We start from the raw sequence: 22,038 nt of genomic DNA, 5'->3' as shown, positions 1-22,038 counted from the left end.
AACGAAGTGTATTGTTGTTCTCCAAAATTTTAAATTATGAAGAAAAACAAAATATTATATTTGTATATGAATACAAGTTTTCAAAGTTGTAATATAGTTTTTATATTAAAACTAAAAAAAAATGATGATTTTTACGGACCAATCTGAGAGAGAGTTTAGAACAATAAAATCTAAAATAGGTATTAAAAGCTCATGTTTCTGCCATCTTCACATCGATCTTAGAATAGGATGGTAGGCACAATCCTTGAATTTCCATATATCTTATTAAAAGTTTCACATATTACATTGTAGTTCCACAATCTTTCTTGATGTCCGATTTTCAAGAATTTGGATCTCGGACCAAAACTAAAAATATGAAAAAGCAAACAAAAAAAAATGAAAAGTAACATAAAATAAAACATGAAAATTCGATAAAATATAAATTTAAAGGAAGATAAACAACACCAAAATTAAATACAAAATAATATTTAATTACAAGAGGGTCCTCTTAAATTTCTTTATAAATGCGAAAATGGTGTTGGGATATACGAACACAACTAGTGAGGCAAACACCTTATATCGTGTAAAGTTATATTATTCGGTTAGTAATGCAATCACACACAATATATGACTGTGACCTATCGTTTAAACCATAGCATGACCTTAGGCTTTTTTCAATTCTTGGCAGAGTTGGATGCATGGTACTTTTCTACACACGGCCCACGTACGCATACATGGACCCTTCAGACGGATTGGTATACGTGCCCCTTAGGCCGGACTTTGTCGGGCACAACACAATACACGTGACTGGACCCTCATAAAAGAAAAGGTCTTCATGATAACATGTCGAACATATATATCGAAGGTATGCATCCGTACTAACTTAACATAACGGGGAAGTATCCCGATACACATGACATACATACATACATGCACGAGGTCCCATGATTTTTATTCACTACATATAGTTCAAGTAATCATACTATAGTCAGAGTGTTCTTAGTTTATTGGATTTAGATTAGTGGTCGTAAAGTTCACTTTATTCAATAACAATCTTCACTTGATAAACAACAATAATAACTTTATTGAAAATAGAATATGTTTTTGTTTACAAACTATACGTTTTAGGGCATAAAACCCAACATCCTAGAGATTCAGGGTGTGACATGATGAAATCAAAACCCCATAACGGTTCTCCCAACAGGCATTGAGTAATTCTTGCGAAAGAAGTCTTGCGCAATTCCTGTTTGAAACTATAGTTCTAGAATTTTTTGAACTTATCTGTTCTACCTCACCCTAAAATTTCTAAGGTCCTCGTAAAAAGTTTGAAAGTTCAACTTAAAAAAATAAATCGGGAATTTAATGCCTTGTTGGACTTGGGTGCTATACCATATGTAATCTATGAATTGCTTTCTCTATTTTATATTTTCTACCGGGAAGTATTCATATTTTGTTGTCCATTTTATGAGAGTGTTTTAAAAATCAATGAAATATTTATTATTCTTGGGCTAATAACTATTATCTATTCAAGGAATTTTGTTAGTGAAAATCTAATAAATCTCTCAAATTATCCCAAAATTAACCTTAAATTGTGTTGCATAACCGAGATTAGTTAAATGATTGAGTTTTTTTGCAACCATAGCATGCATTTACATAGTTTCTTGCATGTACTATAAGTACGTATATTTATTCACATGTCCAACACAAATTGGTAGTTAAGCTAAAGGTTGATTAGGAAATGATAAAGAATATTGTCGTTTTCTTTCTTTTCACGGTGGCTTTAGTTGGGGCTCAGGTTCCAAGGGTCGCGTTACCACCACCAGGACCTTCTAGATATTACATTCATGTGGTTAACGGGCTAAGCAAACTTGGGTTGCTTGTGCATTGTCAGTCTAAAGACGATGACTTGGGGTATCATCGTTTGCTTAATCATGGAGATGATTACCAGTGGAACTTCAAGGTTAGCTTTTGGGGATCAACCCTCTATTGGTGCAAATTGGAGACGCCACAAGCATATGTCTCATTTGAAAGCTTTTGGCCTGAAACGCAGCACTTATGGCTCTGTGATAGGTGCAAACGTGGAACTGTAGGAACTTGTCTTTGGACGGCTAAAGATGATGGAATTTACTTGAGAAACTTTCTTGCTAATGTTGATGAATTGATTCACAAGTGGAACTATAAAAGTTAGAGAAGCTTTATTATCTCCTTTTGGTGGAATTATCCTTCCGGAACCAATGAAAAATAATGGAATAACACAAAAATGTTGTTTTTTTTTTTTTGTTTGAAATTTATTTCGTAACGAAGTGTATTGTTGTTCTCCAAAATTTTAAATTATGAAGAAAAACAAAATATTATATTTGTATATGAATACAAGTTTTCAAAGTTGTAATATAGTTTTTATATTAAAACTAAAAAAAAAATGATGTTTTTTACGGACCAATCTGAGAGAGAGTTTAGAACAATAAAATCTAAAATAGGTATTAAAAGCTCATGTTTCTGTCATCTTCACATCGATCTTAGAATAGGATGGTAGGCACAATCCCTTAATTTCCATATATCTTATTAAAAGTTTCACATATTACATTGTAGTTCCACAATCTTTCTTGATGTCCGATTTTCAAGAATTTTGATCTCGGACCAAAACTAAAAATATGAAAAAGCAAACAAAAAAAATGAAAAGTAACATAAAATAAAACAAGAAAATTCGATAAAATATAAATTTAAAGGAAGATAAACAACACCAAAATTAAATACAAAATAATATTTAATTACAAGAGGGTCCTCTTAAATTTCTTTATAAATGCGAAAATGGTGTTGGGATATACGAACACAACTAGTGAGGCAAACACCTTATATCGTGTAAAGTTATATTATTCGGTTAGTAATGCAATCACACACAATATATGACTGTGACCTATCGTTTAAAACATAGCATGACCTTAGTTTTTTTCAATTCTTGGCAGAGTTGGATGCATGGTACTTTTCTACACACGGTCCACGTACGCATACATGGACCCTTCAGACGGATTGGTATACGTGCCCCTTAGGTCGGACTTTGTCGGGCACAACACAATACATGTGACTGGACCCTCATAAAAGAAAAGGTCTTCATGATAACATGTCGAACATATATATCGAAGGTATGCATCCGTACTAACTTAACATAACGGGGAAGTATCCCGATACACATGACATACATACATGCACGAGGTCCCATGATTTTTATTCACTACATATAGTTCAAGTAATCATACTATAGCCAGAGTGTTCTTAGTTTATTGGATTTAGATTAGTGATCGTAATGTTCACTTTATTCAATAACAATCTTTACTTGATAAACAACAATAATAACTTTATTGAAAATAGAATATGTTTTTATTACAAACTATACGTTTTAGGGCATGGTACTTTTCTTCAATTCTCTAACAATCTTTGTGAAGCTAACTCGTTTATGTTTGCTCATAATGCAGTTCTCACAAGGACTCATAACAATCTCCGCATCAAATACACCTTGTTCATAGCCGACGATTTTTCGTACATATTCGACAGCGTCTTCAACAGACCTGACGTTGTCTTCTCCTTAATAATGTTGAACGCCATGTTTCTCGATAGCGTCAACCGGATCAGCCCCAAGGCTTGTCGATCCTTGAGCTTCCACTGTTCCGTGGTTATGGTATCCGGCTTCACCCCCAACAGAGGTTCGTGAAGATCTTTCTGGTACAGACAATCTTCAATCTGCATTTTCCAGAAACCGAAATCGGATCCATCGAACTTCTCAATTCCAATCTTTGAACTTTCCATCTTCACAGATCGTGGCGAGTTTCGCCTGACTCTGACTTCCGCCTGCCTCTGATACCAGTTGTTAGGATCGATATCAGTCGTTAGCTCTGATACCAGTTGTTAGGATCGATATCAGTCGTTAGCTCTGATACCAATTGTTAGGATCACACAACAACGCACACGCTCGATCTAGATGAACACAAAGAATGTGATAGAGAAAATTGCAAGGAGAACTCTGGCTAAAAGGATTCTTCTTTTTTATCGATGACTTCAGGTATGTACAACAAGAGAGAGTACAGAGAATAGAAAAGTACATTTTCAAAGCTCTACCGGACCAGATATATATATATGGTATAGTTTACTATATATAGCTTTATCAGATTTAGCCATCTACTATATATAGCTATTTACCATATATAGTTTTACCGGATATAACTTTACCATATATAGCTTTACCATATATAGCTTTACTATATATAGCTTTACCAAATATAGCTTTACTTGATATAACCGTTGACCAAGCTATAAATAAGTATTAGGCTCCATAACATAACACTTTTAACCAATCTCTCAATCCTATTGAGATTAATGTGGCCTAGTCTTAAGTACCAAAGATAGGTATTAGAAGAAATCTTTTGTCGTTTATTTTGAGTTTCAGCTGTTTTAAACATCTCGGTATTTAAAATAGCTTTTGTTTCGCTCGGTTTTAACATATATAAGTTGTTTTCTAGTTTTGCAGAACAAATATGAATACCTCTTTTGCAAATGAACACTTCATTGATTTCAAAAGATACTTTATACAATTGTTCTAATAAACAAGAGATAGATATTAGATTTCTTTTCATTTTAGGAACAAAAAGTACATTATCTAATATAATGAATCTATCTCCAAAAAACAACTTTAAATTTCCTACTAATCTTGCTGAGACAACCTCTCCTGTTCCAACCCTGAGTCTTATCTCGCTGTCTGCAAGCATTCTCCAGGAGCTAGTTTCCTGGTAAAAAGAACAAATTTGATTAGTCGCCCCTGAATCTAGTATCCAAGTTGAGTTTTCATACTCTACTAAACATATTTATACAACGAGTAAATCATATTTACCTTGTTGTGTCTTTTCGTCTTTCTTCTCTGCAAGGTATTTTGGGCAGTTTCTCTTCCAGTGCTCGTTTTCGTTAAATGGAAACATTTTCCTTTATCTGCTTTTTGAACCATGTGTTTGCGGTTAGTAGGAATCTTATTTTTCCCTTTACCCTTTACCCGTCTTCTTCATCAAAACACTTTCAGAAGTTGAAGGTCCAGACTTATTTTTGAGGATGATCCTCGTAATAATTTCATGGAAATAGCAACATTTGCTTCTCCTGTTTGTCCCTTGTTCGTTAAGAGGGACTGATAAGTCTGTAGCTCATTGAGAAGAGCAGTCAAGTTATATTATATTTTGTTCATTACCACATTGGTGCGGAACTGGAAGAACCTCTTCGAAAGAGACATCATGATAAAACTGACTTGACTCTTCTCATCAATGACAACTTCATTTTCTTTTGCCACATTGAAATGGACCATCATGTCCAGGACATGTTCTCTAACTGAGGTCCCTTCTTTCATACGGCAGTTGTAAATGTATTTTATGGTTTCATGTCTAAGGGAGAAGGACGGTTGTCCAAACATCCCTTTTAGAGATTCCATAATCTCTTTAGCAGTACCCATAACATCGTGTTTCTTAGCCAAAACATCAGATATGCTGGCTAGAATGTACACTCAGGCTTTGTCATTTGCCTTTATCCATCTGTCGTACGCATCCTGAACTGTTCGGTTTGTATTTAAGATGGGGTTTGGAGGACACTCCTCAGTTAAAACAAACCTTAAATCATCAATGACCAATATTGTGTTTAGGTTTGATTTCCAAGTTGCATAATTGTCGCCGTTTAATTTCTCAGAAGCGAGTAATTGTACTATTGAGTTTGTCATGCTGTGATATAAAGAAAATTCTATTAGTGATTTGACTTAATCCTGTTTAATCAAATCAGTTTTAGCAAATGTAATAATGTATCCAAATCATTATTAATTTGCAACGATACTTTAGTGAGTTAGAGCAACTGCTACCGAGGGGCAGTCAATCACTCATTCACTAAACCAAGACATTAGTGACTTAAACACTAATCCCAGAATAACTCTTGTTCCTATAGTGTTCTTAATTATCGTTGTTTTGTTCAAGAATATACCAACTATTAGTATTTCTTCGTAAGTGTGACCCGCCATTTTCAGACCTCATAGATCGGTCCCAACAATGCTATCGAATGAAAAAGCCAAAGTTGGAAATGGACCTAAGAAATCCTATCCATTTCTTGAGTTTGCGTTGTTTCGACTCCCATGTTACGACCCTCTGAATGGGTAGTTGCTCTAGGGCAACATGCAGGTGGAACATGGGAATCTCACGGTGCAGCCTAGTGGTGGAGACCATAGGACGTATTTGATATACTTCCTTCTCCCACTTACTGTAATACTTTCTCTATTCACCTTGTTATTGACTCATGCATATACCTTTCGAATGGAGGACTCTCCCAGGGCAACATGAGGCCGAGCATGAATCTCACTGTGTGAATTTTACAGAGAGCATGAAAAGAAAACGATGTATCTTATACACCTTTTTCCTCCCACTAAGTATTTTAGATGGTTGGGTATACTCATTACTTAAGTATATTCCGGCTAATTAAATATAACTTAAGTCTACGTGATTTTTCTAAATCTTACATCACTTAAGCATGCTCATAAAACTGGGCTAACTAAGCTCAAGTACTGGTCCGATCTCCGGGTAGTAGGTGTTTCGTAAACTGGCAACTTAAGTACCTCCAGCCTTAGACAAGATCGTGCCAGGTGAGCTTTCTCGTAACCGCAATTTTGTAAGACATCAACCTATTTTAACTATTAAAATTGATCGTGCTCGGTTCTTAACCCTAAGTGAGCATGCACTTATCTTTATTATAGATTTTAACGTCTATCTTGTTTTATGACGTTGAAAATAACCTATAACATGCATCTAACATGCTTTATATAACAATTATATAATCATCCATTCCATGCAATAATATAACAATTTATATCTATCACTCATGGAACCCTAAACATGCATACTATACATTATAACACTTATAACATACTTGGAATGCATGAAACATGCTTAGCCTATGGTGGGATTTTAAATCTATATGACATACTTTATGCATATAAATTTTCTATTAAATTAAAACATACATTCATAATGCATAATTAATTAAACACACTAAAGTGGATTGGTTTTGGCATTTTAAAACAAGCAATTAACTAAATTATTCATTAATAATTAAAATAACTTGAACCGCTCCCCAGGTCCACGAACTAGGTGAACCAACCCTTAAAAACGTTGAACCGGACCCCAAAGGTAGCAAAAACACCCAAACCGCCTCTTCCATCTTCTTCTTCGGTTCAGCTTGCTATCTTTTCCATTTTCGATCAATTACAACCTAAAATGAACTCTAATGACTCCATAAAAATTACAGACCTTTCTTCATTCATTAAAGCCCATACACATTAGGCTTATTACAATAATTGTATCAAATGGAAGCATAAAAAAAATGCCAAAACCAAAACCATCCACTTTAGCAACCACAAAATTTCATTCATGAAATGGTACCCACCATGATCAAATTAATGTAAATAAAGTGCATAAAACCTTCTCTGATACCAATTGATGGTGTTAATAGAACACATGCGGAAGCAATTTGGATCTTAGGCACTCTAAGTACATCAATTATAGTAAATTAGCTAGCATGTTTCAAAAGCATGAGTTTGAATACTAACTTTTTGTCGCTCAAGTTTCTTAACGAACCGGTTTCAAACCACCACTAGTGTCTTCTCCACTATCCTCCGGCCTTGAAACGGGATTGTGGAATCCGGTGAGTGACTAAACTTGGGAGGAATTTTGTATATATGAAGAGAGTGTTTGTGAGAGGTTTTTCTCAAGGTTTTTCACCAAGAAGAAGAAGACCTTCCATGTATCATGATCACTCTATTTAAAGAGTCATGTTTGCATGTTCATGCAAATTTGAGATCACCAAATTTTGACACTCAAAATTCCACTCAAATGTTTGGGATTATGTGGCAAGCATGCATGTTTGAGATAACCAAATTTTGACACTCAAATTTCCACTCAAACTTGTGGGGTTTATTTGGCAAGCATTCAAGTTTGGTTAAACAAAATTTTGACACCTCAAAATTCCACTAACATGGATTTTTCGATTAAATGAAGTCAACATTTTGACTTTCTTCATTTTAATTCAACAATTAATTTGAATAATGAATTTCAAATTAAAGTAACATTAAATGATTAATTAAACTATTTAATTAATATTTAATATTAATTCAAATGCCAATCCCAATCAATTCCGACACATAATTGATTAAGATATTTAAATCTTATTTAAATATCTCAGATTCTCTCTTTTTCTTTAATTCGTAAATAAAACAAAAATGCGGTTAAATATATCCTATATATGTAGCGCATATTCCTTAATTTGAATTCGAACACTTCGAACTCACTCATCACACTGTTCTATGGTTCAGTCCGATATGAGCTAGCAGAGGGACCTAATGGACCTATAGATCATGGGCTCCAACGATCCAAGATTAACCGGTTAAACTCATTAACCTTGTTAACCAACATTCGTTAACTACTAAGACACTCGACTATAGCCTAGTAGTTGACTCCCCTCACTATAGATATATTTTTGTCCATTTGATATAACCATGATTGGTAAGTCAATCATTCACAGGTTGTTCGTAACTAGACCTAGGTCAACTTACCGTTTTACCCCTAAAGTTACTTCTTGTTCCTTATGTCTCACTGATCCTCTAATGAACAATTGGTTTGTGGTCCAACCATTAAACCGAATCCCTCTCAGGCCAATGAGAGGGTTGGGCCCCTTGTTCAAGACCTGGAGTCAGTGCTTAAGGGAACTACCTCTCTTCTATCCCTAAAAGTGGGTAGGAGTGAATTCCATCTTGCACCCCACGTCCCCAGCTATTCACCCAGTCTTACCCCTGAAATGGGAGGCCTATTAAGTCGGCGAACTAGAGCCACTCTCACCCATGCAAATCTAAGGATAATTCCGAATAAACAGGAGTTCATGGTTAGCTCAGGATTAAGACCGAGTTACCTAGGTTATCAAATGAAAAGAAAATCAGTCTCAACAGTAAACGACTTTATAAAGTTTGAGTGATTTTCTTCATGGTCCGATCTTATGCAATACTCATTGCATAGGACGCCCCCACTCACATGTCTCCACATGTACAATTTGGTGATCACATTGTTTATATCATATACAAAACTTGATCCACTCTTATGTCTCTACATATAGTTCAAGTAATCATAATATAGCCAGAGTGTTCTTAGTTTATTGGATTTAGATTAATGATCGTAAAGTTCACTTTATTCAATACCAATCTTTACTGAATAAACAACAATAATAACTTTATTGAAAATAGAATATGTTTTTGTTTACAAACTATGAGTTATTGGACATAAAACCCAACAAACTGGTCTACAAGAGGATTAAAATTAAAAAAAATACAGGGAGGGTGACGGTTTGGTTTGACATGGCGGGTTCGACTTAACTTGCCACGTCATCATCCTCTTCCTCTTTTAAGAAGAAGACGCGCATGTCCAATAGCGCTGCCGTTTTAAAACGCCTCTCACCTGCTCCTATCATGACATTGCTCCCCTTGATTTCTTCATTCAACTTAAAGATGGTGTTACAAGGATGAGCTTGGGATTGACTTCATACATTCTCTTGGATTGTAGCCTAAGTTATTTGCCTCTAAAGTTCGTCGGAAAACTAATACTTACCTCTAGTTAAATTAGTTGGTTTGAACGAACATCTTTATATGTGTGGCATTAATCTCGCCAGCTCCAAAAAGTGGCATTGCTCCCCTTGATTTCTTCATGAAACTTAAAAATGGTGTTACAAGGAAGAGCTTGAGATTGACTTCATACCTTCTCGTGAATTGTAGCCTAAGTTATTTGCCTCCAAAGTTCGTTGGAAAACTAATACTTCACTCTAGTTAAATGAATTGGTTTGAAGGAACGTCTTTAAGTGTGTGGCATTAATATTTATAAATTCTTCTCAATCTACAGCTCACCCAAAAAAGGAGATAATTGACTTGTTGGGCAACTCGATCTACGACGTTTTAGCTCTAGATTTCTCTCCTATCTCTCTTCCCTCCTCTTTAGATGGAAGACCATGACTGTGTTTTCCAGATAAGAAGTTGTTTTAAGCGTTTTTCAAAGTTTATGCTATAAATGATGTTCATGTAAGAGTTATATTTCCACATTATAGATGAACATGAGACGTTAGTAGCGACTCTAAGTATGTGGAAATTTAGGGTCGTTATAGTTGATATCAAAGCTATAGGTTTTAGATTCTGTAGACTAGCCTACGATGTAGGCTTGGCACATTCCATGGTCCCAACGTCGATGTCCTATCACCTTCAGGTACGTCTTGCATAAGATAAGAAAAGAGAAACATTTTCGAACTCGCATGCATTTTTCTAGTGATATTACTGAAATTGTTGTGATATTTCATGTATTTATTATAGAGTATGATGTGATTTGTTGTATGTTGAGTGATTTTGTTTGCAATATGATGTGACTTTAGAATATGTATTTTTAATAATATATATGCATAGTGATGAACCTTAGACTTAAGAAATGCTATCTTGGTTTCTTGAACCATGCTGCCTAGACCACGCGAAAGAGTAAGACAAGGAAGGGGACGATGTCCTATTAGAGGTAGAGGACGAGGTGAGGCTGAAGAGAGTTCACCTCAAGAAGGATCACAGATGGGGTTTGAATTAGAACCCTTATTGCATGAAATGTCTGTAAGCACCCCTTTGGGGGCAGACTTAGTAGCTAGGGATAGAATAAAAATGACCAAGTAATCATAGGGAACCAAACTCTATGCGTTAACCTGATGGTAGTAAACATGATGGACTTCAACGTCATACTAGGCATGGATTAGCTAGCCGAAATCATGCTAGTATAGACTATTGTAAAAAGGAAGTAACATATTTGCCACTGGCGGGACCTACCTTTAAATTTAAAGGCATGAGTACCGGGATTACCCCTAGGTAGTCTTGATGATGAAAGCAAATAGGTTAGTCCAACAAGGCGGATGGGCTATATTAGCATGTGTTGTAGACGAAAGAGGAAAAGAAAAGACCCTAGAAAACATGTCAATAGTTAACAAGTTCCCAGATGTATTTCCGAATGATCTACCTGGAATATCCCCTTCCTGAGTGGTTGACTTCGTCATCGAACACGAGCTAGGAACTGGGCCTATTTCCAAAGCACCCTATCACATGGTGCTAACAGAGTTGAAGGAACTCAATGCGTATTTACAAGACTTACTGAATAAAGGGTTCATTCGACCTAGCGTATCCCCTTAGAGTGCACCAGTGTTTTTTGTTAAGAAGAAAGATGGATCGATTACAGAGAGCTAAATAAGAGAACCATTAAGAACAAATACCCTCTGCCTCGAATGGAAGACTTATTCGATCAACTCAGAGAGGCAACGATATTTTCTAAGATAAATTTGCGGTCAGGTTACCATTAAATAAAGATTAAAGAAAAAGACAATACCAAAGACAGCATTTAGGACAAGGTACGATCACTATGAGTTCGTAGTGATGTCATTTGGCCTCACCAATGCTCCAACTATATTAATAATGTTAATGAACCGAGGGTTCAAGGACTGTCTAGACACTTTCGTGATCGTGGTCATTGATGACATCCTAGTGTACTCAAAAACAGACTTGAAACACTAGGAACACTTCTGAAATGTCCTAGCCACCTTAAGAGAGAACAAGTTATACGTGAAGTTCTCAAAGTGTGAATATTGGTTACGACAAGTCTTTTTCCTAGGACAAGTGGTGACAAAGGACGGAGTATCCATAGATCCCACTAAGGTCGAAGCGGTCGCAAAGTGGGAATGCCCAACTACGATAACATTAGTACGGAGTTTCTTAGGACTAGCAGGATACTATTGATGGTTTGGGCAGGACTTCACTAGGATAGTCTCGCCTTTAACATAGTTAACGAGAAAAGGGGTATCATTTATATGGAATGATGCTCATGAGGCAAGCTTCCAGAACCTAAAAGAGAGATTGGTAACAGCCAGATACTCACAGTACCTGAAAGCTCAAAAGGGTACGTAATCTATAGTGACGCGTCCAAGAAGGGACTAGGATGTGTGTTAATGTAACATGTAAGGTTGTTGCATACTCCTCCCGTCAACTAAAAGAATACAAAAAGAATTACCCTACCCACGGCCTAGAATTGGCCGCTGTAGTGTTCGTACTAAAAATTTGTAGAACCCAAAGCCCAAATCCCTCCTCGGACCAGTAGCCAAATGTCAATCCAACTCGCAACCCGCGTCCCGTGCTTGCCTCTACAAACCCGAGGTCCAAGTTCCCTCGACCCAACCAAACCAGCCCGCAGCCTAACTCACTCGTGGCCCAATCTGTAAACAGAAACCCAATCAGCAGCTGATAAGGCAACCCTAATCCTCAACTCAACGATCCAAGCTTATGTTGAAGCAAGAACCCTTAAATCAAAGTAATTAACACCTCCTTATACGAAATTTGGATCAACCAAGAGATAAGGCTAGAATTAGATTACCTCTTACGATCGAAGATCTAGAAGCAAGATTTGGAAACCATGTTCTAAATCGAGTCACTCCACAATCTAACTTGATCAAGGCTTGATTGAATGGCTCGGGTGCAATTCTACTACAAGAATTGCTTGAAACTTAGAAATGGAAAATATGATGCTCGGATTTCTAAGGGAAACGTCTCAATTTGAGATCTGAATTACATTCATCCACGAATCTTATTTTTACATAACATATTGTGGGTATTTATAGTCTCCCAACAAAAGATGTTTGTGGACGGGATTTATTCGAGATGTTTGTGGACGGGATTTATTCCCGATCCCCTTTAATCTCCACAAAGAATAAGTCAAATTGACCATTTGACTTTTACATAATTTATCAAATTAAACATAGTTTTTTCTAACAAACGTTGATGTGCTTGAGTGGCTAATGCGGCAGACGTGTAATCAATTGAGCTCTTTGTGCTTAGGTTCAAATTTTATTGTTGACATAGTTTTTTGAATCTTTTGGAACACCGTGATTCTTATCATCAGCCTAGCCGTAAACGCGACCGCGAGCCAACCCAAATCGACATGGGCTGCTATGGTGCTGCCACGTGTCCATTTGCTATGAAAGCAACCCTTCGGCTTGAGCGGTTTGGATGCTCCGACGACGCTTCGGTGGCTCCACTGCTCTTTGTGCTTAGGTTCGAATTTTATTGTTGACATAGTTTTTTTAATCTTTTGGAACACCGTGATTCTTATCATCAGCTTAGCCGTAAACGCGACTGTGAGCCAACCCAAATCGACATGGGCTGCTATGGTGCTGCCACGTGTCCATTTGCTATGAAAGCAACCCTTCGGCTTGAGCGGTTTGGATGCTCCGACGACGCTTCGGTGGCTCCACTACTGTTTTAGCCTAGTTTCCACTGTTTCGACCATCCTAGATCCATTTTCGGCCCCAGTTAAGGTAATCGAGGTCGTTTTAGAGCCGTATTTCACATTTATTGAATTATTAGTTATTTAATTGTGAAATACTAATGGAAGGTGGTGAACGGTGTGATAGGAAACAAACTCTGGCACCGTAGGAAGTAGCTCTCAAGGAACGAGAGCTTATGTTTAGCTAATTAGGGAGTACTTTAGCCAAGGCTAAGTGGCCTTACTATAGGATATGCTAAAAATTGTATGAGTTATGATGATGTATGAACTGTGTTGTACGATGTCGTATGTTAGTATATGATGATGTATAAGTTATGATGATGTATGAGTTGTATCGTATGATGCCATATACTAGTATATAATGAATGATGTATGATTTGTATCATATGATGTCATATATTAGTGTATGATGATGTATGAGTTATGATGATGTACGAGATATGATGATGTACGAGATATGATGATGTATGAGTTATGATGCTTTATGATGTGCGTAGTATATATATATTTCGATGAATGATGTACTTGATATGCTTGATGCACTTTATGACAATATGATGAGCATGATGATTGTGTGATGTTTACCTTAATATGATGATATTTTCCATATTGAGCATGCTATATGATGATGAGTGCCATATTTCATCATGTCGTTAGATCGACATACGACACAACCCTTTAAGAGCATGAAAATGATATTAATATAAATATCCACGAGTATGTGTTACCTAGAGTAACAAAGAGATGCGACTAGAGGGTTGTGTTAGAAGAGATATTATGATGAATTTAGAGGGACCTCATGCATGTTGTATGTTTATAAGCATAGGGCTACTTCCCCTAGAGATGATGAGTGTGGACGCACACAATATGATGATGAGTGCGAATGTGCACAGATGAGGGTGTTCCTGAGGCATATGACATTAGCTTGACCAGAGGGTTTAGGGGATGTGCGAGCGCCTTGTGGATTCACACTCGCACGTGTGAATCGTGTGTAGGGAAGTACTTCACATCCAATTTTTCCAAGACTGAAGGTCACCCCTATGATGTTAGAGATAGGTCCTTAAATCATGATTGCATGTGTTTGCGTTTGCATGACCTCCTATAGTGGGGCCACTTACTAAGTATTCTTCGAAATACTAAGGTCGTGTGCCACATTATTTTTTAGGTAAAGGCAAGGCGCACTTGTATGGAGGACGGCGGCATCGCGAGCAAAGATTGTGGCATATGCATAGGGTAGATTCATATTTAAATTTCAAGGTTTAGGTTAGAATAGTTTGTTATACATTTCATTGTTTTAAATTACTTCGTATTTCTTTTATTTTCTCTAAATTCTAAATGTCAGTATTTCGTATTTAAACATGTAAGACCAGGGTTGTATTTTCGAGAGAAGAAGTTGTTTTAATCATTTTTTCAAGTTTACATTATAAATGATGTTCATGTAAGAGTTATATTTCCACATTATAGATGAGCATGAGACGTTAGTAGCGACTCTGAGTATGTGGAAATTTAAGGTCGTTACACTTTGAGCATTACTATGAGCTAACAAGGGGACCTTATGGACTTACATATTATAAGCTCCAATGATATAAAACTAATTAATTAAACTTTTTAATTAATCAATTTCCCTTCATTAACTATAGATCACTCCACTATAGACCTATTGCACTCTTATGCACTGTAGGACAAGTTATGTCGATTGATATAAATATTACAAGCAAGTCGATCCTTCACGAGTTGTTCATAATTACGGTTGGGTCAAAAGTCTATTTTACCCCTGTAACTACATCTTTCACCTTACATACTACTGATTCTCTAATGAACAATTTGTTTATGATCCTTCACGAGTTATTTTATGCATGAAAATGATTTTTCTAACAAAGGTTAGATGTTTCAGTCAGAGGTCTTGAACATAGTTAAAATACGCAATGTTATGACCATAGAGATGGTAAAAAATGTATCAACGTATACTGACGATTAAATAGATTCAAATGAAAACGACCAAGAAAACTTGATAGACGACAGCATCTTATAGTCTGCTACAGATATTAAAAGTGGTATTGTCGAAAGGAAATTTTGTCACTATGAAGTATGTAAATATGAAATATAAGTATGGTGTGAAAAAAAAAAAAAAAAAAAAAAAAAAAAAAAAAAAAAGCTAACACAATAAAAGTTGAAACATTGTATACCTAAACTGATTTATGAATGACATAAACTGATTTATGAATGACATAAATGACTTTAATGTGAGCTAAGCTCAGGAAGTCGTGAGATGTAGAAAACCTCCGTGCCTAACACTAATTGAAAATTTTTAAAGTTACAATCGAGCCACATTGTGGATGAGATATTATGATCATGGTCAAAGTTTTATAAATATTTATAAACATGGATGGGAGTTTGAGATTTTTAAGATATCTTAAATTTAGGAATGATTTAAGATTGATTTGGGAGGAGTCACAATATTAAAAAAAATAAAAAATATAAAAAAGCCCCCTTTGGTTGTGTTGCCTTTTCATATAACGAATGAAAAAATGTTAAAATGAGACCTTGAAGATGTATGGACAAAAAAGTGCATCATTGGACCTTTAGCTAGGCTTAAAAAAAATTTGACTTGGAGGACAATGTAATGAAGGAAACTGATTAAACTATTGATCTTGTTGTCCGAAGAAAGCAAGTCATCTAGAAGAAAGTGAGAAAATTGAAATTGAGGTTGAGGTAAGTATTTAAGTTCTCCATCATTATTGTCCACATGAATGTTGATTTCAATGCGCCTAAACCACAATCATACTAAATGGATTCTATTTTTCATGAAATTTTAGGAGAAGACTCAATATGATATGATAAGGTTATGTATGAAATTTGATGATAATTAGATTATGATAAAAGGCTAAACCCAGGGTAGGTGTAAAATGACTAAAATTCCCCTATAATTATATATAGCTGGCTTATGAGCAAAGTGACCCCTAAATGACATTTAATTGAATGAGGAGACTTATGTTACAAGGCCATTGAAATATGTTGATGATTTAAACCAAGTTTTGCGATGGTAAATGACCAAAATATCCCTATAAGAATTCTAGGATATTTTCAAAACCTTAAATACTCAAAAAAAAAAAAATTTTATGAGACTCATTTACAATATAAGGGTAAGTATGAAAGATTTTAAGGAGATTATAACAACTTAGGGATATGAGCCAAGAGAGAAAGTATGTAACTACCCCTCAAGACACTTGATAAGAAATCAAGGTTTTTATGATTACCAAGTGACAAGATACTTATGAAAGATTTATGCATATAGAAAAATATTTATGACTCATATGGATTAGGGTGTACTTGTTAAGAATTTTTCCTTAGTTGTACTTCAAGACTTAACAAAAAACTCTTGAACGAGAACCCGAGATATTTTAAAGACCTCCCGATGAGTAGTGCAATATGGTCTTACGACAATGACTACGTCGTTGGAAACGCATGAACACCTGGGTGTAGGTACTTAAACTATGTCACAAGGAACCCGTGAATCCTTGGACATAGGTATACAAATTGTATCGCACCGAACACATGAAGCCTTGGATGTAAGTATTAAGACTATGTCACGGGGAATGCATGAAGCCTCATGCATTTATTTATTAAATATAAGGAACAGATTAAGATAACAAAAGACAAAAGATACACTTCAAGAAACAAAAGTTCTCTCAAGTATAGGAGTTGAAGAAAGATAATGTTTCAAAGATTTTCTTTAAGTTTCAATATGGTAGTTATGAGTGACTGTGAGGTCTTTTAACTCATTAATGCCCAAAACTTGTATAATTTAATGAACTAGATCTTCGAGAAGGTTCTTAAACTAGTTTGTAATGGTCTAAATAAATTCTAAATGGAGTAACAGGACAAACTCTTAAGCGAACTTAAAGTTCTATATAACACACGGCATCAATGTCATAGAATTTGGTATAGCGAACCATTTTAAACGAAGAGTAGTTTTCCCAAGTTACTAATGAGGTCGTGCAAAAACTAACAGTGATTCCTTCCTTCAAAAGGAATAAAAAAAGATTTTGTACAATTGACGACAACATTGCAAGCAAAGAAGCATGCTGGGGACCTTTAGTGTGTAAGGGGACCTTTAGTGTGTAAGACTAACGTGATAACCACTACACCACAACAACTAAATGTCCATGATGTCCATGATAAAAAAAAATAGTTAATAATTAAAAAATTTAATGTTTAAACAAAATATCCTTAGAACCTCGCAAGGTTTCATCAATAGTTAATAATTAAAAAATAGTTAGTGAGATGAAACCGTTAATATCTTGTTTGAAAAATACAATTTAACTTTCAAACAAAAAAAAAGAAAAACTTCAAAAATAAGTTTTGGTTAATACTCATAATTTTAAAAAGAAAAAAAAAAATAAAAAATACTCTTCAATTTTGTCTTGAACTTTCATTTATGAACATTTTCCAATATGAATATAATACAATTCAATATTTAAATAGACAATTTATTTTCAATCTTATTCTTAAGTATTTTTAAAATGGGTTAACAAATTAGTTCATATACATAAGAATACTTTTGAACTTTTTAAAAAAGATAATCAAGGATATCATATGGTGGTGACCCAATGTAACCCGTGGTCATGTCTTCTTTGAAGAGCCACCTTCGTCCTACCACGGTTTGACTCGTCTACTCCATTTCGAGTCAACAAAGATATCATAGGCTTTGCATCGTACCCAAAATATAATGGCAAGACCAAGTTATCGTTTTATCTATTCATATCCTATATTTAAAATATTATGCATAAAATCATTCAACCACATGAGAAAGAACAATATTACTAGCGAACAAACTGTGGCATCATCGAGACTTGAACCGGAGACCTTTGTATGTTAGACAAACTTGATAACCAACTACACCACAAGACCAAATGATGTGGAAATTTTGTTTTATATTATGATATAATGTTATAAAATTGAGGAGTAAAAAGAATGATAAAATTAGAATTTTAAATCTTTTTTTTTAATTCTAGAATTAATTGAATAGTATTACACATTTGAAGGCTTTCATGGTTATTTTGAGCCATAGGTCCTGCTTTTTAATGGTAACAACTTACAAAAAATAATAATTATAACAATAATAAAGAAATAAATAAATAATTAACCCATCCCTTCGTTCACTGATATCTTAGGACTCCTTCCTCAAATATCACTCTTCAACCCCTACTCTAACTATCATTTATGCTAGAGAGAATAAAAAAATAGATCATAAAAAATTCACATACAAAGCTAGAGAAAGAATAAAAAAATAGCTCTTATTCCAACTATCAGTTATGCTAGAGAGAGAATAAAATGGCTCTGATACATGTTAGATGAACACACTCTCCACAATGGTATGATATTATCCACTCTGAGCATAAGCTTTGCTTCGGGCTTTCCCAAAAGGCCTCATACGAATGAAGATAGTATTATTTGATTATAAACCGATGATCATTCCCTAAATTAGTTGTGGGACTCTCATCCAAAAGAATTAAACTGCTAAACAGAATTAAACGAAAAAAAACAATAAGATTTAGAAGTATTGAAGATTTAGAATAAAATAATTAAAAATTAAAACTAAATATAAAAAAAATGGAGATTTAGTAAAAAGAGCTCTAAATGAAACAAAAGAATTAAAAACTAAAATTAAATACGGGAAGAAAAGAAAATATAAACCAAGACCAATAGAAAAAAAGAGGGAAGATTCAATAAATAGAATTTAAAACTAAATATAAAAAGAAAAATGGAGATAGAGTGAAAAGAACTAAACCATAAAGCATAAAGCAAAAGAAATAAGTGAGGACAAGTACATAATAATGTAACATAAAATAACTTTATTAATTTCTTTTATATATCAGTAACTTCCATATATATATAAAAATAAATATAATATAATATAAAATACTCCCGGACATTTATTCATGCAAATATTCTAATGTTCACATGAAATCTAACCTAATCATTATAAATTAAAGGAATAATTTTGTAAAAGTTCGAATTTAAAACTGATGTCATGGGCTCACATAGGTTGACTTGGATTTCAAAGGATAGAATCGAACTTTAAATTAGTGACAACAACTTAAGCTAATCAGGTAAGTGGCCTTACTATTAGCATGATTATATTTGATGCTGACACGTGCCCTGTGGTTTTGCATGTGTCAGAAACTTCATATGTGTGAATTGTTTATGAATCGATATGACTATGATATGTTATGTATACGTTATGATGCGTGAATGATACGATAACTCGTACATCATCAGGTGTTCAATGATATCTGTGAGATAGGATACGAGAAGGATGCGATAAACGTAATGGAATGATATGACTAAGATATGATTGACATAGCATATGGTTAGGTTATGTATAAAAAAGGATATGATTATCATAGAATGATAGAACGATATGGATGTGTGAATTGTTTATGAGTCGATATGACTATGATACGTTATGTATACGTTATGATACGTGAATGATATGATAACTCGTACATCATCATGTGTTCAATGATATCTGTGAGATAGGATACGAGAAGGATGCGATAAACGTAATGGAACGATATGACTAAGATATCATTGACATAGCATATGGTTAGGTTATGTATAGAAAAGGATATGATTATGATAGAATGATAGAACGATATGGTTAGGATACGTTCCTATAACGGTATGACTCGAATTCGTAAATAAAACGATATGGTTAGGATGCGTTCCTATAACGGTAAGACTAGGATACATTCATGAAACGACGTGAACTAAGATATGCATATAGAAATGATATGACTAGCATAAAATACGATCTCGACGTATGCATGAAAGTATGATAAACGATATGAGAAATGATATGAAAAACGATATGATATGTTCGCTAGCGGGATTGTATTAAACAATAATAAAAATGAAAAAACTGTTGTGACCTTGTACCCCTAACGGGTGTCCGGCACTGAGAGCTACTAGAGAATGCTCGCCCTATAAGAAAAGGAGGCTCGGGTCCTAGTAGGATATGATAGGTCCCGTAATTGCAAGTAAGGGGTGTGTGGATGAGTCACGTAAGTGACTATGACTCGTATAATGTTGTTGACCCTAAAAGTTTTATGTTGACTACAAAGGGGGTCAAACCCACAACCTTCTAATCCAAAGTTAGACACACTAATCCACTGCCCTATGCAGTCATTTTTTAAAGTTTATGCAAATACATTAATATAAATATAATATTTTTATACTTTTATGTTTGAATTCCTACTTAGCATACTGTGATGGAAAGTATTGGGACCTGATGCATAATGTGTGTTCATGTGTATCGAGATACTGCCCCATTATGATGAGCACGGACGCGTACTTCATGAGACTGATTGTTATCATCTTGTTCGCCATAATGCTACGACAATCGCTATTCCCTATGGGTGTCCAGCAACAACTCTCAGCGAGTGCTAGCCAGACAAGTAGGCGTAGGGAGCGTGCGAACCTGCCTAGTGGGCCCATGTTCGTAGGTGTGGCCCATGTGTAAAGAAGTATTACACATCTAATTTAGCCTGAACTAGAAAGCCTTCAAGAGAATGAAATGAACTCTTGTACAGTTGATGACTACATTTCATGTGACTTCATTTCATAACGCCAATAGTCGGGCCACTTATTGAGTACAGGGGTTCCTACACACGGCCCACAAGTCACATTAAAGACCATGGAACTTGTGTTACGATAAGTTGCATTTTATTTATTTTGTAGTCCTTAAGTTAGATTAGGACATTGTTTTATTCTTTTTTTTGTTTTATATAAATTTCACGTTGTTTATTTTTCGTTATTTTTTTTAAGGTTTTATTGTGAATGTTTAAGTCCATGGCATCGTGTTTATTTAAATGAATTTTTCACACAAAAAAGGTCATGTCATGCATATCAAATAGAAAAAAAAAATGTTATTGTTGAGTGTTCTATTGTTGACTGAGTCATTTGTCTATCATGAGTAATTATGTGTTGACTATAGATCATGTCACCTAGAGGATGTGGAAGAGGGCGTACGGAAAAAAGACGACCCCTGTTAAAGGACGGGGTAGGGGTAGAGGGAGTCCACCTCCAGCGACGCACCGGCTACTTGAATGGACCCCATGACGACCCTGATTTTCGAATCATTCTACGCTGTGATGCAAACGATGGTGACCACCCAACAGACCAACAGTACGCAATCCCCGCGAGAAGCGAGGTATGCGAGATTTCAAGCGATAGATTCTCACACCTTTAATGGTGCCTTAGGTGACCCAACAAAGGTACAATTGTCAAAATGGTCCATTGAGACGATTTTCCTATCAATGATATAATAGTCTAAAAAAATCATAAACAAATAAACAACTAAAAATAATTATAAAATAAGATTATGTTATGAAAAAATAATAATAAATAAACAAAAAGAAGAAGAAACAACCCTCCGCGACTTCTCTTCACTAACCTCTTATGTCTTTCCTAAGTAATCTCTTTCCTCAGTTATCTCTCCTCAACCCATCCCTTGCCGAGAAAGTCACCGTTGGAAAAAAGAACAGAAAAACAACAATTGTTAGATTTACTGATGAAAAAATGAGAACCGCTCTTACCTAGTTGAGATTCACCTATAGAGAGATTTACATGAAGATAGATATGTTCATTAAGGTATATATTA

At 35.0% G+C, this 22,038-nt stretch overlaps 1 protein-coding gene across 1 annotated transcript; it reads left to right on the top strand.

Annotated features, from left to right (window-relative positions):
- The first annotated feature begins 1,717 nt into the window (after window positions 1–1,717).
- Window positions 1,718–2,167, top strand: LOC147786252 (S-protein homolog 74-like). The gene has a single exon (XM_087120893.1). It carries the CDS (start codon window positions 1,718–1,720, stop codon window positions 2,165–2,167), a length of 450 nt encoding a protein of 149 aa, XP_086977019.1.
- The last annotated feature ends 19,871 nt before the right edge of the window (window positions 2,168–22,038 follow it).

Source organism: Cucurbita pepo, unplaced genomic scaffold (assembly GCF_057944985.1).
Source record: "Cucurbita pepo subsp. pepo isolate OVF unplaced genomic scaffold, ASM5794498v1 scafford_4, whole genome shotgun sequence".
In the NCBI taxonomy this organism is placed as follows: Eukaryota; Viridiplantae; Streptophyta; class Magnoliopsida; order Cucurbitales; family Cucurbitaceae; genus Cucurbita; species Cucurbita pepo.
Note: the sequence above shows the minus strand (reverse complement) of the source record. Positions and strands in the feature narration are given on the sequence as shown.